The 25529-nt window shown below is 48.9% G+C and overlaps 1 protein-coding gene across 6 annotated transcripts in view; it reads right to left on the bottom strand.

Moving 5' to 3' along the window:
* PPP2R5C (protein phosphatase 2 regulatory subunit B'gamma) overlaps positions 1-25529 on the bottom strand; it is a 162884-nt gene that overhangs the window by 79170 nt on the left and 58185 nt on the right. Inside the window, exon 1 of one of the 6 annotated variants that reach the window (XM_075531116.1) lies at positions 5632-5823. The exons of 3 other annotated variants lie outside the window; for them this stretch is intronic. In XM_075531116.1, coding sequence (XP_075387231.1) covers positions 5632-5725 — 94 coding nt within the window. In that variant the 5' untranslated portion in view covers positions 5726-5823. Of the gene's footprint in view, positions 1-5631; positions 5824-25529 lie in introns of those variants that run through there. 2 more of the 6 variants (XM_075531117.1, XM_075531118.1) reach the window with 2 other exon arrangements.

Below are 25529 nucleotides of genomic sequence, written 5' to 3'. Positions count from 1 at the left end.
GGTGTCCGTGCCACCACAGGCTCACTCACTGAGGACAAGGACCGGCCTTTTACTGCACCTCTAATTGGGGCTATCATCCACTGCTCCCAATAGCACTCTGTAGGGAACTTCCCCAACCATCCCTAGAACGTCTTTGCCAACTTGTTTTTTGAGACTGATGACCTTATCTAGATTCACACACTGCATTTGATTGCCGCATCTCGTTAGTCTCTCTGAAAAACTACCAAGGTTTTCCTTTGAGTAGCTCCAGGGCCTCAAACAAATCAGACGCCGCTTGGACTCTTCTTAGTGGTTTGTCCGATGCCCTTCAGTCCTGAAAGTGAAGGTTCTCCCCCCCCCCCCCTGCAAACACGTTAGGGGACAGAGGGCACAGGGGTAGAATCCCCGCCTTATGTGCAGGAGACCCAGGCACACTCCATCCTGAGCATGGTCAGTGGAGGCCGGCATGCTGCTGGGATGCTGGACAGCTTTCAGTGGGGCTTCCCAGTTATGAGAGGGCAGAGAGAGGGAGGCCTGGCAATCTACTTCTGAAACAACAGCCAAGGGAAACACTGTGTGGGCACGAGGGTCCCCTCCCTCTGTGGTTGGAGGTTGACTTGTCGGTAGTGACAGTGTTGTCATCAGTGAGAGGACTGATTGACCATACTCCTTGAGCCTCTCCATGTGTCTACGCCTGGGGGTGATCATTCCAATCTGACCGCAGGACAGAAGGTTTCTTGTCCACACCATGAACCGGTTCCTGTGCGCTTGACACACCACTACCTGCATGGCTGCCCAGACCCCAGCACTGACCCCTGGCTCACATGCCATGAGAGATGGCACGTTGAATTGGACTGTCCTCAGAATGTTCACAACTTGGGGCGGCTATAGGAACTTCAGGAAGCAAGCTTCCTCCTACACTCGGGAGGGTCTGGGCAGACCCCACACGGGGTCCTTTGAACACTTGCTGGGCCTTGAACCCAGGCCCTAGGATATACTCCACTCAACAGAAAGTTGCCAATGCACATTGGCTGGGTCTGGACTCCTTGTGTATTTGGGACATAACTTCTGACCCATCAAGTAATTACATAGCCAAGAGACTCCCTGCTCCTGCTACTTGGCTTAACCCCCGGGTTCCTGCTTTGTTTCTCCCAGTCTGCAGCCCTGGGCAAGGGGACCCTTCCTCTTCCAGAAGAAAACATGGACACTATGCCTGACAGACCAAAGCATTCAGGAGAATAGAAATCTTGGGGGCAGGCCCTGTGGAGGCCACCCTCCTACCAAGCATGCTGGAGTCCTGGGTGACCAGGAGCACCATCTCTGCCCTGCTTACACCCGCAGGCAGTAGGGCTGGCAGGAGCCCGTGAATTGGTGCTCATAAGCGCACCCTACAGATTGCATGGGGCAGTGCGATGAAACCCACACATGCGTGCAATTATCCTGCCAGTTGGACCCACAGGGATGTCTCAACCAGCACTCTGGCTTTCTGTCTCTGCTGTCCCCCCCCATTGCCAACGGCTTAAACTGGCATGCCCACAATGGAAAAAAAAAAACCCTGAAGGTAGAAACAAGAGGTCTGTGAGTGTGGATGGGCAGCGGCCAGGCAACCAAGGCAGGTGGGTGGAAATGGACAGACCAACTCTGCGCTACAGAAGACCAAGCCCCAAGTGTCTATGGCAACACGGGACAGTGTGGACCTGGGTGATGGGGAACCCCCGGGGGTGAACAGGAGCCTGCGTGTCTTGGTGCATATGTTCACCAAGACAGCATAGCCTTTCCCCGAGGCACACTGTGTCCCCCTACTCCTGCACACGCTCAAACAGTCCGTCACTAAGCTTCCTAGGGCCTCGGCCGTGGCTGCCAGGCAGAAGTGGTGATCAGAAGCCACCTGAGTGGAGGTGACACCGGGTTCCTGGGAAGGCTGTTTACACAACGTGCTCTGACACAGAACACCGGCTAGTCCCCTGGGGAGAGACCTGTTGCTCTGGTTACCATCCTCACGCCACGAGATCGATTGAAGAGTCAACCACTCCCAGTCGGTGAAGGTGAAGGGTCTGCTACCAGGCCAACCCGAAGCCGGCCACGTGCACACCTTCAGCTGAGGGGATGCTCACAGGGCACGATCCTTATGGGAAGGCCACACCTCGGTCATCACTGAGACATTTTCCTTCTCCTTGTTGGGAGCGAGGGGAATGCAGGGGAGCCGGCCAGCTGTCTGCACTCTCTTTGCAGAAGGGTTCCAGAGTGACCCCCCCTCCCCCTCCCCTAGCACTGTGGGCTACTCTTGTCAATGCTCCTATGAATACAGTCCCAGGGCCACAGGCTCCTCGGAGCATGAGTCAGGGGGCGCGATTCCCAGCCTGGCCTCTCCCATGCTCTATTCTACGTTTCAGCAGCAAGGGGAAGACTTCCAATGAGTTAGTGACACACGACACACTCACAGGGAGGTCAGTGTTTCCCAAATGAGACCTTCGCATCCTAGGAAAAAGGGTTTTCAGAAAAAGAACAATTTGCTTTCCAGCCCCCAATGAACCACCACTTCCTCTCCTTCACAGACTCAACGGGTTGATTGCTAAAGTCAGGAACCAGGCGCAAAACTCTGGTTCCAGGTGACAGGCTTGACCCAGTACCAGACCTACCTTCTGAAACTTTCAACTCCAGTGTTCTGGACTTTACCCCAAAGCATAACCATCCTGATGGGGAATGCTGACCGTGGGGAAACACTGGGAATACTAATCAGCCTAATGATCCTGTCCACCCCACCTGTGATGCTGTTCCCAGACACCGAGTTTTCTACAAATTGAAGGTTTGCAGCAACCGGTACTGGGCAAGGCACCATTTTGCCAACAGCGGACTAAGCTTCCGTTGCTTTGTGTCTCTGTGCCACGTTTTAGTCATTCTCAGTATTCTAAACTTTTTCAGAACGCCACTGCCCATGCAATAGACTATTCTCCCACTCAACTCTGTAGGACAAGGCAGAACTGTCCCTGGGGATCCCGAGACTAACTCTTTATGAGGGCAGAAGGCCTGGACTTTCTCTCCTGAAGCAGCGGGTGGTTTTGAACTGCTGACCTGTGGCTGGCAGGCCAAGGCGGAAGCAATATGCCACCAGAGCCCTGTAATAAACCACAGCATGGTATAAACATAACTCTGCTACTCACATGACGCAATCGGTAGGGACAGTCACTTTGCTGCAGTGTCTGCCTGGATCTGCTTCCTTGGATTCACATCCCAGCAACCCCCCCCCCCCCCAAGTAGGCTGTGGTTAGTCAGGACATTGCCTGTAGCTTGGTGGTGTGGACTAGGGAAACAACTTGTGAAATGGGTCAGTGGGCCTTGGGTTTTTACAGAACGATCCCAAATACCAGTCTGGATTTGGATTCTGGCTGTACTGCATCTGGGGAAGTTATTTCGTCTTTATGTGCTGGATTTTCCCCCCACCCCCACCACCAAGACATGGTGCCTCGAGTGTCACTCAGAGTGGTGGGCAGAGCTCACCAGCCCTGTCCCTTCTCAGTCACTCCTGTCCTCCGCCCTCCTCCCAAGCTTTCCCATGGACCAGGGGCTGAGAGCTAGGCCAACCTTCATGACCCTCACTTAGCAGCTGCGGAAAGGGATGCTCCACCGCAGAGAAGCTGAAGAGAAGCCCAAGGAGTCAAGCAAAGGACGATAACCCTCCCTCTGACAGGCTGGCTCCACAAAGTCCTTATGGCTCAGTAGAGTATCTGCAAGCTGGTGGCACAGTGGTCATGCATTAGTTTGCTAACTGCAAGGCTAGCAGTTTGAAACCACCAGCTCCTCCTTGGGAGAAAGACAAGGCTTTCTACTCCCATAGAGTGACAGTCTCAGAAACTTTAGGGGCAGTTCTACCCTGGCTCACTATGAGTCAGCATCCACTCGAGCACAGGGAGTTCTTTTAAAGCTGTGAAATCAGAAGTTCTCCCTACCCTTTGAGTTAGAAGTCAGTCAGGTGAGGCTCCTACAGGTGACCCATCCTGAAAATCGCCTTTCAGCTGAGTACACCACTTCTTTCACCTCCACAATCACCTGACAACAGCAGACACTTCTGACTGACCTTAATAAGGTCGAAGGATTGAAAAGAAAAAACAAACAAAACCAACAATGGCTTAAGATAAAATCAAGTCGATGCTTTTTCAGAATAAACAGTTTTAAAAAAAGACTAGTATGTTAACTGTCTAAAAAAATCAGAAAGCACACCAATCAAAAAACAAAAAGCCAAACAGCCAACTTCAAACCAACTAGGTTGCTTGTATGTGGGCAAGCTCCAGAGTATGGAAACACACATCTCAATGGGAAGAAAACTCTTACTGCTGGCTGGTCAGTCACGGTTTGACTTAAACCTAGAGGCAATGGCATGTTCTTCTCCCACTGGGGTTTCCAGTCCTGAGACCCCCTTAAGGCCACCTGTAGCTAACCCTTGTTCAATACTGGGCCGTCAGGTGATGCGGACTTACAGTTGCCCTAGAGAGGGATCAGCCAGTCTCGTCTTTCTCCCTTGGAGCAGCTGGTGAGTTTGAGTAGCCGACCTTGTGGCAACCAGCCCAGGGCTTAACCACCAGGGCCACCAGGGCTCTCTACACTACAGGCTGCTCCTGCCGTCCACCAGCGGCATGAAGGAGGGTGTGCAGAGCGCGTGGTGGCCGGCCCAATGGGTGTTTACATGCCCTCATCTTCCCTGGCGACAGCCTGCGACCTGGCATTTCAGTCACACCAGCCATTAGTCAAACAGAAACCTTCCTCGTGCTTCTTCCAGCCTGGCCTGTGGGCACTGCCATCGAGCTGGGCTCTGTTGTGGGCACAGCCAAGCGGCTTCCTGTCCACATTCAGGCTCCGCCAGGTGCGAGTGAGCACAGCACTCCCACTGCACGTGAAAAACCCAACGAACAGCACCTTGGTGACGGCGGGTCCACTAATTAATCTGCCCACCAGCGACTGGAGGGGCTGCATTTTCAGGAGGAAGTTTGGAGGTGGCATGTGGACACCAGGGAAGAGGTGCTACTGACAATATTGAAAAGTGATCTTTGCAGATGTGGGAAACTTGTTGCCACCCGAAATTCGGAAGTCCAGTGGCCATGCCAGAGGCTACTGGATGACAATATCCCCAGCGTCCCCGAGCCGAGAGCCCACAATGGAGTTCAAGCTCTCCAAGGTGAGCACGCTGCTCAGGCGCACTCCGGGGCAAGGAGGGAGGCCACCCTTCCAGGCGGCACTCCCTGTCCACTTGGGTGGTCCCCAGAATTGGGGCCAGGTGCATAGGAGCCAGTGCGGGGCCAGTAGCAGCCACCCTGCGCCCGCCTCTCGGCACCCCACCCAATGCCTTCCCCGGGCAGTGACTTCACATCCTCTGACATCAGCACAGCCCGAAAGGGGGATGGGAGCCAGCCGAAAGCAGAAAAACCAGCTTTGAAAGATGCCCGCAAGGCCGAGCTCCCTCCTCAAATTCGCCCGGGACTCTGCCAGAGGCCAGCTACCCCCCAGCCCCCACCCCACCCCCGCCTGCGTGTCCCGCCCAGGGTCGAGGCCCTCCGAGCGCGTCCTGCCAGCCAGGACTTCCTGCTTTCCTCTTGGGCAGCACAATAGCCATTTATTAACCGGCCGGGGAGGCTCCGAGGCCGGGCCGCGGGAACTCACCTCGGATGTGCAGCAGGGCCACGGGCTGGAAGGGCCCGTTGGAGTTGGCTGCGTCCACCACCATCCTGCTGCCGGCCTGGTTACATGTCAACATCTAGAGTCCAGCACGCAGGGCTGTGCACTCCTCAAGGCAAGAAACCAGCCTCCATTTTAGTTTAAAAAAAAAGGCAAACTGGAGCGCTCTGCAGCTGGAGGGAACTGGCCGGGAGTGATGTCAGCGGCACGGGCCACACCGATTGGCCGGCAGCTGCAACTTCAAATGACACCGAGGCCTGCCGACGGAGAGGGCGCTGTGGCGGCTGTCAGTGTGCGGGGGCGGGGGCTGGCTGGGGAACTTTCCGGCAGAGACCCCAGCCCTGGGAGGTGGTGGGGAGGGGAGCAGACAGGCCAGCCGCCACCCTGATCAGACCGGGAGCACAAGGTTCTCAGACAGCAGCCGAGTTGGCGGCCCCAGCCTGCCCACCCCCGGAACAAATAAAGTGTGTGTGACTGTCTGTGAACTTGAGATCCGAGCCTCCCCTCCCACCCGCCCCCGACACCCCAAAGGCGGAGCTTTCTTTCTTATACCTACTTAATCACTAGCACACTCGCACCCTACTTAGCATTTTAATTAAGCAACCCAGCTTTTATTTAAACAGTGCCCAGATCCAATTCATCTGCTCAGACTCTTTCTTGTTCAGTCTCCCTTACTACCGAGTTCTCCCGGCCATAGAGTGGATTCTGACTCACAGTGACCCTGCAGGGTGGGGTGGAACTGCCCCTGTGGGTTCCTGAGACCGTAGCCCTTTCTGGGAGCAGAAAGCCTAGTCTTTCTCTTGAGTAGCTTGGTGGTTTTGAACTTTGGACTTTGTGGTTAGCAGTCCACCGTGTAATCCACTACACCACCAGTTTCCAATCCCCAAATTTTCTCAAGACCTGGTTTTTTTGGTCTCCTGGATGCACTAGCTTTACAAATGGACATTTCTTTGTATGCCAGTTAGAAAGTGCTACAAATTAAGTGACTTATGCCACCTGGCGTGGGAATTTTCAAAAGCTGAAAATGAGAAGTAGCATTTTATCATAAAAATGTCAACAGACTGGATGTTTTTGGTCCAGCCTTAGATATTTTGTTCAAGCTTAGAATTTTTACATGAAAAAACCACGCCTTTCTTTTGATGGGGCTATAGTGTTGCAGTTGGCTTCCCATGCTGTGGTAGGGTGGTGGTTACACACTGGGCCGTGATTCATAAGGTCCGCAGTTCCAAACCACTAGCTAATTCTTGGGAGGAAGATGGGGTCCTACAATTCGTTTTGGAAACTCACAGGGGGCGTTCCTCCCTGTCCTGGAGGGTCCCTATGGTTGTTCTGGAAAGCGCTGCCGTGAGTGGGCTCCAACTCCGAGAGAGTGGGCATTATCTTCTCATTGCTGCTGCTGATCGTTAAAAGCTATTGTTCAGACCTTCGTGCCCCAGCCTCAAAAAGGTTCATGGAAAAAGCTGTTCCAAGGGGAAAGATGCCATTTCCAAACTGGGGTGACCTATTCAGGTTTGTTTCTTTTTAAAAAGAGGATTCTCAGCAGAAAGAAGGCGACGGCTAGTTCTCAAGGGGAACGAAGGAGCACGCCCTAAGAAGCATCTTTGGTGGGCAGAGCAGAAAGGAGTCGCTCACCCTCCGCACAACGCAGAAAGCTAGTCTCTTCTGCTTATTCGGCCTCACCGCCGTCTGCCCCTAGCGTGAACAAGGACACACAGCTCGGAGACTGAGAACGGCACTGACAATAGGAAGAGGCACCTAGGCTCGGGCAGGGTCCTGCAGCCATTTTTGGGAACCCTCTCAAGGCTGTCCCTGCTCCTCCTGGCCAAGACAGTCCACAGCATGGCCAGAATGGAGTGTGGACCCACGTATCAATTGCTGTTAGGTGCTGTCCCTTTGATCCTGACTCATAGTGACCCCATGGGACAGCAGAACCGGTCTCCTAGGTTGTATCCTTCGTGGGAGCGGATGGGCCCGGTCTTTCTCCTAGGGAGCTGTGGGTGGTTGACCTGGGAAGCTTGTGGTTAGCTGTGGAGTGGTGTGTAAAACCAGCTGCTGCTGTCCTTGAGTACATCTGATGTGACTCTGACCAGCCTCACAATCACTGTTATGCTCGAGCCCACTAGACACAAATCAATACAAACCGGCCACGCCCCGGGCCCACCACCTTTCCCTGGAGCACAGAGGGGCTGCTGGGAGCCATGTCTGGCCCAGAAGATGATTCACAAAGGCAGAGAAGAGCGAGCACCAGGACAGCGGCTTGACTTTTGCACCACCTGAGTACCCTGTGGGCTCACCCACCAGTCTGACCTCTCAAGGCTACGGCGACTGCTGCCACCGCTGGGTGTCCCCCAGCTGGTCCCAACTCACAGCCACCCTCTGTGCTGAATCTCACACAAAGGAAAGTCTTAAAGAAGCAACCCGCCTGGTGACAGAACAGAAGTGAGCTCCATGGATCCAGGAGTGGTGGGTGATCTTCTGGGAAATGAACGCCAGGCCTTTCTCCCATGGCAGCTTTAGGTGCACTGGACCTGCCAACTTCACGGTTTAGCAGTCAAGCACTTAGATGTGTGCATGACCGAAGAATAACCGATGCAGCTGGACGACGGTGGTGGAGAAGCACAATGAAGACACCATGAAGAACAAGCCAGTCTGTCTCGGAGGAAGTACGGCCAGAAGGACCCTCAGAAGCTCGAGTGGCAAGACTGTCTCCTACTTTGGGCCTGTTCCCAGGAGAGAATGAACATTCCCTGGAAAGGGACATCATGTCTGGTACAGAAGCAGGTCAGGGAAAAAGAGGAACACACTCGAGGTCACGGCCTGATCACAGTGGCTGCCACGTGGGCTCACACACAACTGGGAGGATGCTGCTCTATCCGCCGGGGCTTCAGCTGCTGTCCGCGAGGTTGCTGTCAGTGGGAGCCCAACAGCCAAAAGGAGTCATCATCTTACACCAGAAGCACATCCTTGTTCACTGCTACCAAATTGATTCCAACTCATAGTGACCCTACAGGACAGAATAGTCAGCTGTTCTGAGACTAACTCTTAACTGGAGGAGAAAGCCTCATCTTTCTCCCACAGAGTGGCTGGCTGGTGGTTTTGACCTCGAGGTTAGCAGCCCAACTGATATAGGCCACTAAGCCACCAGGGCAAAATCATACTCCAATTACAGTAGCTTTTAGAAGGGGTGAGGGGAAATGAGTGGATGTTAATTTGTGTGCTCATCAAAAATACTGGACAAGAGATATAGCACACACAAAACAAACAAACAAACAACTACAGGGAAAGAATAAGGGTTCCTGCTGGGGCGGGAAGTGGAGGGAAGGCATCAAGGGGAGTTCAAGAAGAGAGTATTTTGAAACGGATTGTGGCAGCCATTGTTCAATACTGCTTGATGTGACTGAACTATGGAATGTTATGATAGCTGTAAGAGCGCCCAATAAAATGATTAAAAATTTAAAAAAATTACTGAACAGAAACGGCTTACCTACAGGGCAGTAAATCACACTCAAAACAAACAGGACTACCCAAAGTCCCATACTGACCGTGTACAAAATTGTAAATTTCTCTGTTCCCTCCACAAAGAAGCAGAAGGAAATACAAGGACAAACTCCCCTGTATTGATTCAAGAAGCATCTAGACCTGTGTGCTGATGAGAAGGAACAGGTGATCCAATTCTCACTGGCAAGTGAGAGTTTCTCCCTTGTAAGATCAGCAAGATTTTTTGTTTTTAATTCTGAGAGTATGGGAAGGTATGCTTTAACCTTGTCAACAAGGCTCCGACTGCTCTTGGTCTTCTGGAAGGGAATTTGGCAATATGGATCAATACTTGAAGTAACTCCCAAGGGGCGGGGTATGTGTGTGTGTGTAATGCTTACTAATCACCATAATGTATCACATTTGTCATTGTGATTTTATTATTATTATTTTAAAAATAATTCCATTGGGGCTCACACAAACCACACATACATCAATTGCGCAAAGCACATCTGTACATTCGCTGCCCTCATCACTCCCCAAACACCTGCTCTCCACTTAGGCCCCTGGCATCAGCTCCCTACTTTTTCCCCTCCCTCCCCACTCTGCCCTCCCTCATGAACCCTTGATCAGTCACTACCCCGTCATATTCTGCACTGTCCAATATCTCCCTTCACACACCTCTCTGTTGTCCATCCCCCAGGGAGGAGACTACATGCAGATCCCTGCAATCGGTTACCCCCTCCACCCTCCGGTACTGCCACTCTCAGCACTGGCCCCAAAGGGATCATCCACCCTGGAGTCCCTGTGTTTGCAGTTCCTGTCTGTACCAGTGTACATCCTCTGGTCCAGCCAGATTTGTAAGACAGAATTGGGATCATGATAGTAGGTGGGGAGATAGCATTTAGGAACTAGAGGAAAATTGTATGTTTCATCGTTGCTACATCGCACCCTGACTGGCTTGTTTGCTCCCTGCGACCCTTCTGTAAGGGGATGTTCAGTGGCCTACAAATGAGCTTTGGGTCTCCACTCCCTACTCCCCCCCTCATTCACAAATGTCACTGTGATTTTATAACCTCAGTAACTGCCAACTGCCAAAGGAACTCATTCATACACTCCTCGGACTACTACACACCAATCAAACTATTTACAGGCTTTTAAAATGGAAATACCTGTCGATAAGGCAAGGCAGCACATAAAATTTCAGGAAGAGCATGATTGCAATTCTGCAAAACCAAACCAAAATGCCACCTCTGGAGCGTGGAAGAGAGGAATCCTAAGACAAACCTCTCCAAATATGAGCAGTTGTCACCACTGGGTGTGGCGTGGCTCTGGGCACGTGTCTCTCAGGGACCCTTCTGGTTTTCAATCTTGCTGCAGTAGAGCAGACTGTAGGAGGTGATGCACTGTGCTCATCTTCGTTGCTATGCCCGAGCCTGGGGTTACAGCTACCCTGTCAATCCATCTCATTGAGGGTTTCCTCTTTCTTCCTGACCCTCTACAAGTCTGACATCCTTCTCCAGGGTCTGGTTCCCCCTCGTAACACGTACACAGTAGGTGAGATGGAGCCTCGCCCTCCTTGCTTCTAAGGAGAGTTCATACTAATGAGCAGTATCTACCAAAAACTCTTAAAAAGGAGATACTGCTAAAGCCAGGAGACTCCCTGAACGAATGCTGCTTCTGTAGGCACAGAACAGGGAAGGGCAGTGGTGAACACACAGGGTATTGGATTCAGAAGATGGGTCAATGCAAGCCTGCATGGAGAACACTCACAACTCACGGGCAGCTGTCAGGCCCAAAGCACAGAGCACTGTCCAGCCTACCTTCTCTCCATGCCAAGTTTCACATCCTGCAGAGAATTTCCACCCCCAAAGCTCCTGGCCCAGCCACACCACTCACATGTAAGCAGCCCTATTATCAACCTCCTGGGGAGGAGTGGGAGAGAGTGGCTCTGCGCACCCATCCAGCTAGGAGGGCAGCGGTGAGCCCTCAGCTCTCCACTTGTTCCTTTTGTGACCAGGCATCCTGATGTACCGGGGATGTTGCTGAGTGTTTAAGAGGGCGTGGAGTTTTAGCTCACTGTGACTCTATGGGAGAGCAGAAACAGCCTGCATGGTTATCTTGGCTGTCACTGATCATCATCAACACAAGTGATCAGCCCTGGGCACTTTGTTGGGGGTCCTGTTCACTGCCAGGCCCCCAACAGCAAGGTCTGAACACCCTGAAACCCAAGCATCCCTCCAACGGAAAATCACCAATCCAAAGAACGAACAAGTCTTCGAGTGTGGGAGGAAAAAGACCACACACTGAAATCTATCTCTAGAGACCCTTCAGTAAGTCTTCAGCAGGACAAAGACAGACAAAAAGGAAACAAGGGATCCCTCTTCCAGGCATGGTGGGCGGCAGAGCAGGTGGGAGCGCCAGGGGCAGGTGTACAGAGACCTGCAGGTTAGAAAAGCTGACGAGATTGGGTGCGGACCCTCCGACCAGTCTGACTCATGACCTTGTGGCCCCAGGATCTCAAGATCTCCTGTTCTCACGAGCATGCCCAGGCATGCCAGGGGAGTGGGAGGCAGTGGCTTCGGCCTGAGGGCGAGGCTCTTTTTTGGTCTCAGAAAGAACTCGGCCCTCAGTGGAGGCTACATTTCTGTGGGGGCTCAAGGTGGATTCAGGGCTCCGGCTGTACACCACAGCTTTCCTCAAACTCAGTGCTCACAGGGGAAGCTCTAGTTCAGAGAAATTATTTTATTTTATTCAATTTACTAACATCCTAAGGACCCTCCAGGCAGACTGAGTCAGTCACAGACGCTCACTTCACAACATAGGAATCAGAGGTTGGGGTTCGGTGGTTAACGGACTTGTCCTTATCCGGCGACTCCACTGGGAGGTAGGCAGGGTGGCCAGGGCCATGTGCTTCACTAAAAAACAACACAACAAACTCACTGCCATTGAGTCGATGCAGACTCACAGTGACCTATGGGGCAGGGTAGAATGGCCCCTGTGAGTTTCCAAGACCGTAGGTGTTACCAGTAGAAAGCCCCATCTTTCTTCAAAGAGTGGCCTTGCAGATCACAGCCCAACACATAACCAAGATCCACCAGGCTTCTCCGCGTGCTCCAAAGCCCTGGTGAATGGGACCCATCCCTTTGGAGATGACTCCTGGTGGAGTCCTGGAAGATGCCAGGGGCCTGTCAGGGCTGGTGGAGGGAGGTGGTGTGGCAGGTGAGAGTCAGAGCGAGGCCTTGGGCCCAGATCAGGGGAAGGCACTCCTCCCTGGAGAGGGACAGGATCAGAGAAACAGAGCTGACTGCCTGGGATGGTGAGGCTGGAGCGAGGAAGCCAGCTCACCCTCGCAGTCCCTGGGGAAGTGGCCAGCCGGGCAGCAGAGAAGGCAGGCATGGGTCACTGGGGACAGGCCAGCAGACTGGGAAGGCAGGACCTGGGAGCTGGAACTCAGGCCCTGGGCTGGGCTGCAGAGAGGAAGGGAACATGGGCATGTGTGTGTTTGCTTACAAACTGAAGGTGCTGTGGACACCCAATGTGTGTGTGTGAACTTATGGTGCTGTGTTTGTTACGCAGGATGGGTGTGCAGGTGTCAGTGTGAACTGGATCAGAACTTCAGTTCTGAGCATGAGGTTGGAGGATGGCTATGGTGTACAGTGGGGGCCCTACATCCATGTTCAGGCCACATACTGTCAGTCTCTATTGAATTCTTGGTGGTCACGGACCAAACCCCACTTCTGCCCCTCACGCCTCACACCACTCCCCCCAAAGAGAAAAAAGAAAAAAGAACACAGACCTCATTGCCATTGAGTCAGTTTGGACTCCCAGTGACCCTGTAGGACGGAGTAGAACTGTCCCTGGGTGTTTCTGAGGCTGAAAATCCTTATGGGCCTAGAAAACCTCTTCCTCTCACAGAGAGGCTGGCAGTTGACCAGCAATGTGACAAAAGGGCTTGCCCTCAGGTAGAGTGCATTAGCTCCCACAGCCCTGGCCAGCCCAGGGAGGAGCAGTCTCCCCCTGGGCACTTCCCTGGGTGTGGCCGGGAGGAGACTGGGAAGTGAGTCACACTGAGTGCTTCACTGCAGGACCAGCCAACCTTGTCAGTGTTTCCACCCCTCCACCCACCCACCCCCATCCTCTATGGCTCCTTTAAGGAGCTCTGTGTCATGAAACTTTGGACACCACTGTGGGGCTCCTTCACCTGCCTGATTTCTGCTTGTCTCCATAAATGCAAGGTCTCTGTCCTGCTTAAGGCTTAATGACTGGGTCTCTAAATTAGATTGGATTAGGGTACAATGAAGATCCCACAAAAATAATCGAAAAAGGACATTTATTAAGGCAGGGCCAAGACACAGATGGGTCATCCAGGTGAGGGGCACCATTGGCACAAGGTCATCATGACATCTGTCCAAGAGTTTGCTGAGATTCAGAGACTTAAAACGATGTGGAGGGCCAAGAAAACCAGTCACAAAAGCATGACTGGTGGTGAAACGATACAGAACAGGTACAGGTGAGACAAAGAAGTGGGTAGAGGAACATGGGGGCGCATACATGATGTTACACAGACAGCTGGCAAGACTGGTCCAGGGTCTTCCTACCAAGGGAGTCAGGGCAGGACTCCTGACTATGAGACCCCAGTCTGGCCAACTCTATCAAGGACACCCTGAGGCATGCCTCCCTAAGAGGACTATCTGTTCCCTCCTGGTGGGAAGGAATCCACTTTCCAATGCACTCTGCCTGAGGGCATACTTGTTCAAATTCCTGGTTAATGGGCAGAAGGAAGTCAGTGGATGCTCAATCCCCACAGGGACTCCACAATGGATTTTGGGTTTTCTCCATCCATCAGAAAAGAAAAATTCCCTGCCAGTGAGTCAATGCTGTCTCCTAGTGACCCCCTGTGGGTCTCTGAGGCTGTAATTATTCATGGGTCTAGAAAGCCCAGTCTTTCTCCCAGGAGCTGTTGGTGGTACTGAACTGCTGACCAGGCGGGCACTTAACCAGTACACTGCCAAGGCTCCCGTTATTCATGGCCTTCTGCAAACCTCGTGCTCCGAAGTTGAACGGTCACACAGTGTACACTTAGGGCAACGAGAGACCGAGTTGAGGTCTTGGGCAAGGCCTGGACTCAACGCGTGAGAGAGAACTGGTGGTAGTTGAAGCCAAACCTGGACAAGAGCATGCAGCGGTTGGCTCCTTGAGGCCTTGGATGACCCCCGGAGTACCACCAGATACTCTGCTGCTCTGAGGGGTTGGGGAGAGAGGGCACCTGGAGGACCAGGGTTAGCAGACAAGCAACCAGTTTTCTCCGTTATTAGCAATGATGACAGGGGGCACCTGGGTGAGCCTGCCAGCTGCCAGGAGACAAGGGGCACCTATGAGTCTCCTCTGACCACTGGCCCATCTTCCAAACAGGGTCAATGGTTGGGAATCACTGAGTTAAACCAATACCTTCCATGAAGGTAAAAAAGGATCTTTTTTTTTTTTTTGACAAAATGTGCCATTAAATTTGGAAAGAAATTGCCTTGGATAAGGTTGAGGTATTGTAATTTTCACCAAAGGAGGAGGCAGAATATATATTTTAAAAAAATCTATATAACTGCCATTCAAAAGTCCCTTACAAAAAAATTCAAGTGAATTCTCCCAACAATCATGTAGTGAATTCTATCACAAAAGGCCACATACTTAGCAACTCTAAACTTGTGCCCCAAGGTCTTTAGTTAATTGATCATTAAAGCTGATGCTTCCTTTAGGAAAGATTCTGCTTCTCCCAGCCTTTCTTCTCCACAGCCAGGAAGCCAGCCTCCAGGAACAAGCTCCTTGATAAATGAACTCCTCTGACAAGTCACTTAAGACTTCTCCACTTAGCACTTCTTTATCAATTCCAACCACATCTTTAAAGGAAGGGGCCAAATAAATAAGTAAATAAATTGGGGGGAGGGCTGGGAAGGGGCCAATTTTCTGAAACCATTCCACCCAGCAGGGCCTGAAGCACTGCACTACATTCAAGCTTTCATTACTCATAAAGAAGTAAACACATGAAGGACTCATTTCCACTTCCAGGTAATGACCTCTTAACCCCTGACTAAAGCTACCCGGTGCTGGCAGGTTGGCAAGGGGTCAGTGTGACAGGCGTGTGTGGGGCACACAAGCCACCCCTCTCTGGGCAGGAGGTGGATAGTATCCACAGACGTGTGAAGCCCCACGCGCTCATCTGCTAACTCCTCTCCTTGAAACCCAGCTCAAGGAACGGCTCAAAGATGGACAGTGGCTGGACTCTGGGCAGCCCGTGGACTGGTGTACACAACACTGGTTAAAAGTCCTGCTTCTCACGCCCACTAGTCAGGAAAAAGACAGGGATGTCCACTCTCGTCACTACTACATGCCATCTTGCTGGAACTGTCGACACGTCCAGATGTTTCAGTCTCAGGGGACACCAAGGTTGGCATTAACAGAGCTCACAGAGACCATGTTCTGCTATCCTACGTGAGTGAGTGGTCACTGGATTTTAAACAGCTGTGAGCAGTCATCTAAGGTGCAACTTTTGGCCTCTCCATGTCCTCAGGAAGTAAGAAAGATGAAAATCAAAATATATAAAGAAACCATTAGTCCAGAGGACTAAGGGACCACACCCCTGTCAGTCTCCACAACACTGAGACCAGAAGAACTGAGGGTGCCCAACAACCACTACCAACTGCTTTGCAAGGGTCCCTTTATAAAGTTTAACACATAGAGTGGGAGACAAATGTGAGCTGAAAATCAAAATAAGAAAAGAAACCAAACTTACTGGTAAGACAGAGTTTGCTGGGACCCCATGACTATGGCACTTAGTCATCCTTCAGGTCTGAAATTAAACCCACTCCTATGCTAGAAAAACCAACCATTTCAGATCTAAAGGGCAGCCTTTTAACCCAAGGACAAAGTAGAGAGGGTTACAATAGGCGGAGGAATGGAAACAAGAGACACTGGGAGGAAGTAGGTAAGGGATAGTCAACTGAAGGGATTGAGATGGACAAGTTGGAGCAAAATGTGTATGAACTATTGATTGTAAAACTGATGATCTGCCAGGATAAACAATCTGGAGGAGAAAACAATGGAACTGATGGTTCCTGGGGGACATGTGCGAGGGGGAGGTAGGGGAAAGGAAATGGGTGTTAACAAACCCAAGGACAAGGGAACAAGTGATCTTAAAAACGGTGGCGAGGAGGGTGTAGGAGGCCTGGTAGGGTTTGATCAAAGGCAATGTAACTGAGAGGAATTACTGAAACCCAAATGAAGGCTGAACTTGATAGTGGGACAAGAGGAAAGTAAAAGGAAATAGAGGAAAGAACTAGGAGGCAAAGGGCATTTATAGAGGTATAAATACAGGCATGTACATATGTAAATATACTTAAATACGAGGATGGGGAAATAGATCTATGTGCATATATTTATAGGTTTAGTATAAGGAAGCAGATGGACACTGGGCCTCTACTCAAGAACTCCCTCAATGCAAGAACACGTTGTTCTATTAAACTGGCATTCCATGATGCTCACCTTCCTGAATCGATTGCTGAAGAAAACGTGGGTGCATAAGCAAATGTGGTGAAGAAAGCTGATGATGCCTAGCTATCAAAAGATATAGTGTCTGGGGTCTTAAAGGCTTGAAGATAAATAAGCATCCATGAAGCTCAGAAGCAACAAAGCCCACATGGAAGAAGCACACCAGTCTGTGTGATCACAAGTTATCGATATGATCAGGTATCAAAGAACAGAAAAGTCATATCCTTGTGAATGAGGGGAAGTGTGGAGTGGAGACCCAAAACCCATCTGCAGGCAAATGGGCATCCCCTTACAGAAGGGTTGCATGGAGGAGAAAGGCCAGTCAGGGTGCAGTGAAGCACCAATGAAACATAGAACGTTCCTCTAGTTCTTTAATGTTTCATCCTCTCCACTATCATGACCCCAATTCTGCCTTACAAATCCGGCTAGACCAGAGCATGTACACTGGTACAGATCAGAGCTGGAAACACAGGGAATCCAGGACAGATAAGCCCTTCAGGACCAGTAATGAAAACAGAGACACCACAGGCAGGTAAGGGTAAGGTGGGGTAGAAAGCGGGTACGGATCACAATGTTCTATATATAATCCCCTCCCTGGGGAACAGTCAACAGAAAAGTGGGTAAAGGGAGACATTGGACAGTGTAAGATATGAAAAAAATGATCAATTATCAAGGGTTCACGAGGGAGGGAGAGTGGGGGGAAATGAGGAGCTGATATACCAAGGGCTCAAGTAGAAAGAAAATGTTTTGAGAATGATGGTAACAAATGATTGGGATCCAAGCAAGATCAAACCCTAGACCATCAATCTTTTCTCTGTTCATTATTATGTTGTCTATTGAGCCAGTTGTGAGGATTTGAGCTGCAGTCCACACCGAAGGCTGTAGTTCTTGGTCTTCATCAGTAAGTGCTTCAAGGTCTTCTCACTGTCAGCAAGCCAGGTTGTGTTATCTATGTTACAGGTTAATAGCCTTCTTCTAGTTCTGATGCCATGTTCTTCTTCATATGCAATACAGCAGGGATAATCTTAATAAGAAAGGTGAAAAGCCTACAGAGGGAAACTTTAAAACGGCCCTCAAAGATAAAAAAGCAGACTTGTACCATGAGAAATATATAGCATTCTCTTGGACAGGAAACCCAAACATCATAAAGATGCCAATCCTCACTCAGTTATTTAAAAAATGTAATAGGACCGCAACAAAAACACAAACTCCCCCCCCCCTATAACAAGGTGAGCTAATTCAAAGTTCCTGCTGCTTCTACTAATATCAATGTTATTGCCACTTGTTTTAATAGGGCATAGCAGCAATTATGGCAACGATTTTTAGAATTAAAAGATTTTTAGGGTGAGACAAAAATGCAATTATGAAAACTATGTCCAACTTTTGGCCTCTGCTCATACCCTCCCGCAATACAAGAACACTTTGTTCTAACCAAGTGGTAGTCTAAGATGTTCACCCTCCCAACACAATCGCTGAAGACAAAACGGGTGCATAAGCAAATGTGGTGAAGAAGGCAGATGGTGCCCAGCTATTAAAAGTTGTAGTGTCTGTGGTCTTAAAGGCTTGTAGTTACACAAGCTGCAATTCAGCAGTGGAAGGAGCACACCGCCGGTGTGATCATGAGGAGTCATAGGGGCTGGGTAATAGGCATCAGCAGACACATAACAAACAAAAACATATTGTTGAGAATGAGGGGGGCTGGAGCAGAGATCCAAAGCCCATCTGTAGACAGGGGAACAATCTCCCCACAGAGGGCCCACAGGGAAGGGATGAATCACCAGGGTGCAGCAAAGCATTGATGAAACACACTATATTCCTCTGGTTCCTTGAGGCTTCCTCACCCCCACTACCATGGTCCCAGTGCTGCTTCCCAATTCAGACTAGACCGGAACATGTACACAGGCATAGAAAGGGATGGGAGCTCACAACACACAGAATCCAGGAACAGGAGAGGGAATAATGATACCAGAAGGGTAAGGGGAAGAGGGGGAGAGAAAGGGAGAAAGGGGGAACCGATCGCAATGACCTGCACATAATCATATACCCTTTTACAGGGGGAAGAAAAACAGAAACCATGGGGGAAGGGAGACAGTGGCCCATGTGAGAGATGAAAAAAAAATAACAATGTACAATCTATCAGGGGGTTATGAGGGTGGGGGACAGGGAAGGAGATAGAGAGCTGATACCAAGGGCTCAATAAAAAGTAAATGTCATTACACTGAGGCAAAACACTGAGGTCGTGCAACAGAACAGCAAGGGAACAAAGTAACGAAATCCCCAGGACTTTGGGGCTAGGGCTTGGTGCCCCATCAGACTCCACCGGAAAACACTCCTAAAGGCCAAAAACAGTCCTTGAAATAACTACAAGCTTTTCTTTGGTGCTGTTGGGTTGTGCTTTTTTTGTTTTGTTGTGATTGGCTTTTTGTTGTTGTTTTGTTTTCTTTCATTGCTTGGTTTTTCTCTGTCTTGTTTTTGTGCATGTTATTATCTCTGTGGGTCTGTCTACATAAGACAGGCTGGATGAACAATCTGGAGGAAAAACAATGTGACCGACAGTTGGGGGGGGGCATAAGAGAGGTGGGGGGAAAGGAACTGATGTTAACAAATCCAGGGACAAGGGAACAACAAGTGATCCAAATCGGTGGTGAGGAGGGTGTAGGAGGTCTAGTAGGGTGTGATCAAGGGTAATGTAACCGAGAGGCATTAATGTAATCCAAAGGAAGGCTGAGCATGATAGTGGGACAAGAGGCAAGTAAAAGGAAATAGAGGAAAGAGCTAGTAAGTAAAGGGCATTTATAGAGGTCTAACTAAAGGCATGCACATATGTAAATATATTTATATATGAGGATGGGGAAATAGATTTATGTGCATATATTTATAGGTTTAGTATTAAGGCAGCAGATGGAAGTTGGGCCTCCACTCAAGTACTCCCTCAATGCAAGAACACTTTGTTCTATTAAACTGGCATTCCATGATGCTCACCTTCCTGACACAACCACTGAAGACAAAGCAGGTGCTTAAGCAAATGTGGTGAAGAAAGCTGATGGTGCCTGGCTATGAAAAGATATAGCATCTGGAGTCTTAAAGGCTTGAAAGTAAACAAGCGGCCATCTAGCTCAGGAGCAACAAAACCCACATGGAAGAAGCACACCAGCCTGTGTGATCATGAGGTGTAGAAGGCATCAAAGAACAAAAAGTCTTATCATTGTGAATGAGGGGGAGTGGGGACCCAAAGCCCATCTGAAGGCAACTGGACATCCCCTTACAGAAGATTCATGGGGAGGAGATGAGCCAGTCAGGGTGCAGTGTAGCAACAATGCAACATACAACTTTCCTCTAGTTCCTAAATGCTTCCTCCCCACCCACTACCATGATCCCAAGTCTACCTTACAAAGCTGGCTAGACCAGAGAATGTACACTGGTACAGACAGGAACTGGAAACATACGGTATCCAGGATGGATGATCCCTTCAGGACCAGTGGTGAGAGTGGTGATACCAGGAGGGTGGGGTAGAGAGGGAGAACTGATTATAAGGATCTATATATAACCTCCACCCTGGGGGACAGACAATAGAAAAGTGGGTGAAGGGAGATGTCAGACAGTGTAAGATATGACAAAATAATAATTTATAATTATCAAGGGTTCATGAGGGAGAGGGGAGTGGCGAGGGAGGGGGAAAATGAAGAGCTGATGCCAGGGGCTTACATGGAGAGCAAATGTTTTGAGAATGAAGGTAATGAATGTACAAATGCGCTTTATACAATTGATGTATGGATTGTGAGAAGAGTTGTATGAGCCCCCAATAAAATGATTTAAAAAAAGGAAAGTAAATGTCTAGAAAAGAATGAAGGCAGCATATGTACAAACATGCCTGATTCAATTGATGTATGGATTGTGATGAGTTGTATGAATGCCCAATAAAATGATAAAAAAGAAAGAAAATGAAGTCCAAATAGTACAATGTTAAAAAATTATATTGAAAACATCAATATAAAGACATGATTTCAAATATGTCTATTGAAGAAATGGTGTGAGGGCAAGTCTGATCTCTTATGGCTACATAAAGAATCATCCAACCCATCAGCTCAAGGTCAATTGCCACAATGTAGAAGTCATACATGCCCCCACCCCTCAGCCTTTACCCTATTCTGACACCAACCATATCCAGCACAGCACGCTGCTTCTCCGCTGGGTTCACTAATTCATGGCCACAGAGAATAATCACAGTTACGGGGGCTTCTTGGGATAGCTAACAGATTAGATTCTTCTGTCTTCTCAGCCATGCTAGCAGGCATGTATTTCTCTATTCCCGAGTCTCTTAGCCACACAGTCCCTTGGCCTCTGCCTTGTTCTGTGGGCTGGGAAGCCTGCTGCTTTGCCTCATGGTCTCGGTGCTGCTCCTCTGCTCTGTCTCATGGTTTGCGAATGGCTCCTCTGCTTTGACTCAAGCTGGTGCTGCAGCCTCTAGTAGCTCCGCTGCCTTTACCTTCAGACTGCGATCTTCCCTGTGCTCCACTGGTGACTCTTCTCTCTTCATGGTTCCCGAACTTTCGATCCTCCTCCTTCTGAGATGGCTCACTTCTTTACCCTGGGAATGCCCAAACTGATTGATTCCCTTTACTAGTGTGGCACATACCCTATGTGCATGGTCCCACCCAATCATTTGGCAGGAGTTATAAAGACACAGATACACTTTGGACATGTTGTCAGGAGAGGCCAGTCCCTGGAGAAGCACATCATGGGCAGTAAAGTAGAGGAGCAGCATAAAAGAGGAAGACCCCCAAGGAGATGGATTGAGACACTGGCTGCAACAATGGGCTCAGCATAGAACAACTGTGGGGACGGCGCAGGACTGGGTGGTGTTTCGTTCTGCTGTGCACAGGGTCGCTGTGGGTTGGAACCAACTCAATGGCAATAAGCAAAGACATCGATAGAAGAACCATAGCAAGTAGTTTCACTTTACCACATAGATTTATATTCTAGCTCCCTTAATGCAAATCACCTCAAAGCAATCCATCCAGTAGAAATAAGCATCCTTGAAACCAGAGTTTCGTCTCTAATATAATTTCCTACCGCAAGCAGCCAGGGACCTTTGGAAAGTGACTATGTTCAAGGATGGGGTAGGGAAGGTAGATGATGAACCTGGAGGAATTTTGCTGCACCAGAAACCACACCGGAGGGTAGCCTAAGGGAGCACCCGGTAGTTAAAATTAAGCACTTGACAAAATAATAATTTATAAATTATCAAGGGTTCATGAGGGAGGGGACAACGGGGAGGGAAGGAGGAAAATTAGGAGCTGATGCCAAGGGCTTAAGTGGAGAGCAAATGTTTTGAAAATGATGAGGGGCAACGAATGTACTAATGCGCTTTACACAATTGATGTATGTATGGATTGTGATAAGAGTTGTATGAGCCCCTAATAAAATGATTAAAACAAAAAAGAGTTGTAGGAGCCCCCAATAAAATGATTTAAAAAAATTAAGTACTTGATTTTTTAAAATCCAGGAATATAAGGTTGTTTTTTTTGGGGGGGGGGCTCATATATTACAAAGAATAATAACCATAGCAGAGTAACACACTAATTATCCATGAAAATACATGATTCCATAATGAAATTTAAAGAGAGTGAACCAAGCAAACGATCATCCAAGGCACAATGCTTGGTCCCTGAGCAGGTGGAGCAGCCAAGGAAGAAGGGGGTCGGGAAGAGGAGGAAGATAAGGAATGTGGGGCTAGCCACTTCCATCAGCAACTGCCTCCTTTGCCCAGAAACCTGAAAAACCACAGGGTGCCCAGCGGCCATTACCGAACATGGAACATCAAAGATTCCACAGAAAAAGTCCTGATCAAAAGGGAAAAGACTGGCAAGTAGCTGCAATGATGGGCTCAAATTAACAACAATCATGAGGCGGGTCAGGACCAGGCAGTGTTTGTTTCTGTTGGATACTGGGTCGCTATGAATGGGAACCGATTTACAGCATCTGTCAACAGCAAGCACATATGGAAGGGAACTGACCACAGCAGGGAGCTTACACTGGTCAATGGGGGGGGGGGGGGAGAGCTCAGAGAAGGAGGGCGTGAATGGTTAGACAACACCAAGAGTGCAATCAAGGTCACTAAAGGGTACACGCGAAACTACTGACTTGGTGTATGTTTTGCTGGGCGATTCTTAAGAACAGCAAGAATAACATAGAACAAACCAGAAGAACAAGTTCAGACGTCACCATTTGAGAACCAGTGATAACTAAAAGGCACAGTATGAAAGTTTCTCTTGTCTTTCCAGTGAAAGACAAGAAATTTCCAGAGAAAGAGTGAAATTTCTGGATAACCAAGTATCTCCAGTCAGCAAGAAAAAGCCCTGCTGTGTGGGAAGAATGACAGCTTACATGATGGAATCTTGAACGACGTGGCTGACTCCGGCAAGGATTATCCAGCCGTGGGCACCGCACTGGCAAATGGTCGATGGGGAGCAGACATTGCAGGATGCCAATGTAATACCTTGCTGAGCATCACTAATACTTTGGAGTTGCGAAGGGAAATCTGTAATTGCACAATGGAGAGACCCGTCCATTCAGTGGTAAATTCAGCACCACACAGGGGACAGACGACCAGGTAAACAAGGACAGCGTGCAGTTTAGGGACTCCACAAAATAGAGGATCAGTTGTCCAGAACACAGACCCGGACTGCCAAACAGACAGGACTCAAGGAAAAGCAAATGCCCCACAGGAAAGGCATTCAATGAAGTTGATTTTTTTTCCGTTTTTTTTTTTTTTGTGGATTTGGCGTACAATAACAATTACATTTGCCTTTCATTTCAGACTGCGTGGGTACAAGTTCACATTCAGCTCTCTTTGATCACCTAAGAAAGCGCCAGCAGCACTTAACGCACATGGCTTGTGGCATATCTGGTCCTGAAGAAAGGAAACCAAAATGTGGCTTAAGACTGCGCATAGCCTTGTACATGGAGCGTGCTCTTTGCAATCACCCGTGACCCTGCCGGCTATCAACAGAGGTCAAAGAACTGAAAGTGCAGCAGCAGACGATGGAAAGTAGGTGCTCAGGCTTTCGAGTATTTCAAGATGATAAACCACTCACAGAACGCTGCAGCGGACCCGAAGAACAAAACCACATGTTCCAAATAAATGTTCCTTCTTATTAATTTTCAACTGTAAATTTCCTGGTTAACAACCCAATCGAATGTAAGTTCTATTGGATACATTTTACTTGTTTCAGAAATTTATTTTCAGTGATTCAAGTTTGCTATGAAAGAAATAGATTTTAAAAGTGAAATAATTTTATATCTGGTTAAAATGAAGATCGCAAGGACTACTCAGAGTGAAAAAGATTGCAGAAGATAGAAAGAAAAGGATTTGAGATCCTTAAAGACAATGCTGAAATTAACCTCCTTTTTGAACTACTGAGTCAAAAGAGATTCCTGTCATTGAATGTTTAATGGGTACCACAGGTGCAGAAAGTATTACCAGCCATGGGAATATAACATAGCTTGTGTACTAATTCTACATATCCATTTCTTGGTGTAGTAAAAAGATAAAATAAAATAATGGCATACGAAGTGGAACTACTTCAGCATCTGTAATTGTTGCAGCTGCTAACGCAAAAACAACAACAAACCCCATCCAGTCTGTGTTAGTCTGGGTAGACTAGAGAAACAAATTCATAAACCCACATATGTACATAAGGGAGAGGTTTACATACAAGAGAAATTGAACATTGTGAAAACATCTCAACACAGTCAAGTCCAAGGCCATAAGTCTGATATTAGGCCCTATGTCCGAGACCAAACTATAAAGTCCTCTTCAGACTCACGAAACGCATGCAATGAAGCCAAATGTAGGACGATCACAAGCCAGTGGGTAAAAAGTCCTTGGGTCCAGTGGTGTTGTAACCATCTCAGCGCTGGCAAGGTCTCTGTGGTGTCTCTGGCTTCCGAGATCTGGTTGCGTCCATGTGGCTTGTCTTCTGCAATGTCTCCCAGGGACTAGCAAAGAGAGAGGTGTCTTCCACCTCCAACGAGGAAGTACCAGATCTCCCAGCATTCTCAAGAGAAGGCCATGCCCACACAGAAGTCTCACTGGCTACCTCCAGAATGACAGCCTAGACTCCACCCCTACACTCTTAATCCTTAAATTGACACCAGATTAGGTAGGTGACTACCACAGAGTCGATGGTGATGTGGACTCAGAGCGACCCTATAAGACAGGGCAGGACAGCCCCCTGTCGGAAGCTAACTGTTAACAAGAGTAAACCCCATCTTTCTTGAGAGGAGCAGCTGGTGGCTTCGAATCGCCAACCTTACAGATGACAACCCGAAGTGTAACCATAACGCCACCAGGGTTCCCTTGTTGCAGCTCTAGACCCATAAATAATAGAAATACAGATTTTGTTTTGTGAAGTAATTTTTCTTCAAATGTCATAAACTATTGGCTCAGAGAGGGCCAAATAACTGTCAGCATCATGGTGGACTATTTGAAAATTCCTTTTGAGAGTAGTTTTGAGCCTCCATGAAATGGCAAGTTTTGGAGTTTATTTGAATCCACTGCTCATTTGGTCCATTGTTAAGCAGGTCACATGTCAAGATGCAGTGACCCAGGAAAGAGCAACCTGTTGTAGGTCTCTAAGAAGTAGTCAACCTAATAAGTGATAACATTTGAGTAACCATTTTCAGTGAAATAGGCCTAACTTGATATTTCCATTTGTCTATAGATTCCATTCCTGATCTTTCATACAGACCAGCTGAGCATTGTTTTCAGATACCGATCTGACGATGAAAAACCTATGAAGCAACTGATCACGTTTTCTAGCTTAAAAAAAACTGTACATACTAGTTTAAAGAAATGGCAAAAC

This window comes from Tenrec ecaudatus, chromosome 14 (assembly GCF_050624435.1).
Source record: "Tenrec ecaudatus isolate mTenEca1 chromosome 14, mTenEca1.hap1, whole genome shotgun sequence".
Taxonomy (NCBI): domain Eukaryota; kingdom Metazoa; phylum Chordata; class Mammalia; order Afrosoricida; family Tenrecidae; genus Tenrec; species Tenrec ecaudatus.
This window is presented reverse-complemented; position numbering and strand designations above follow the sequence as displayed.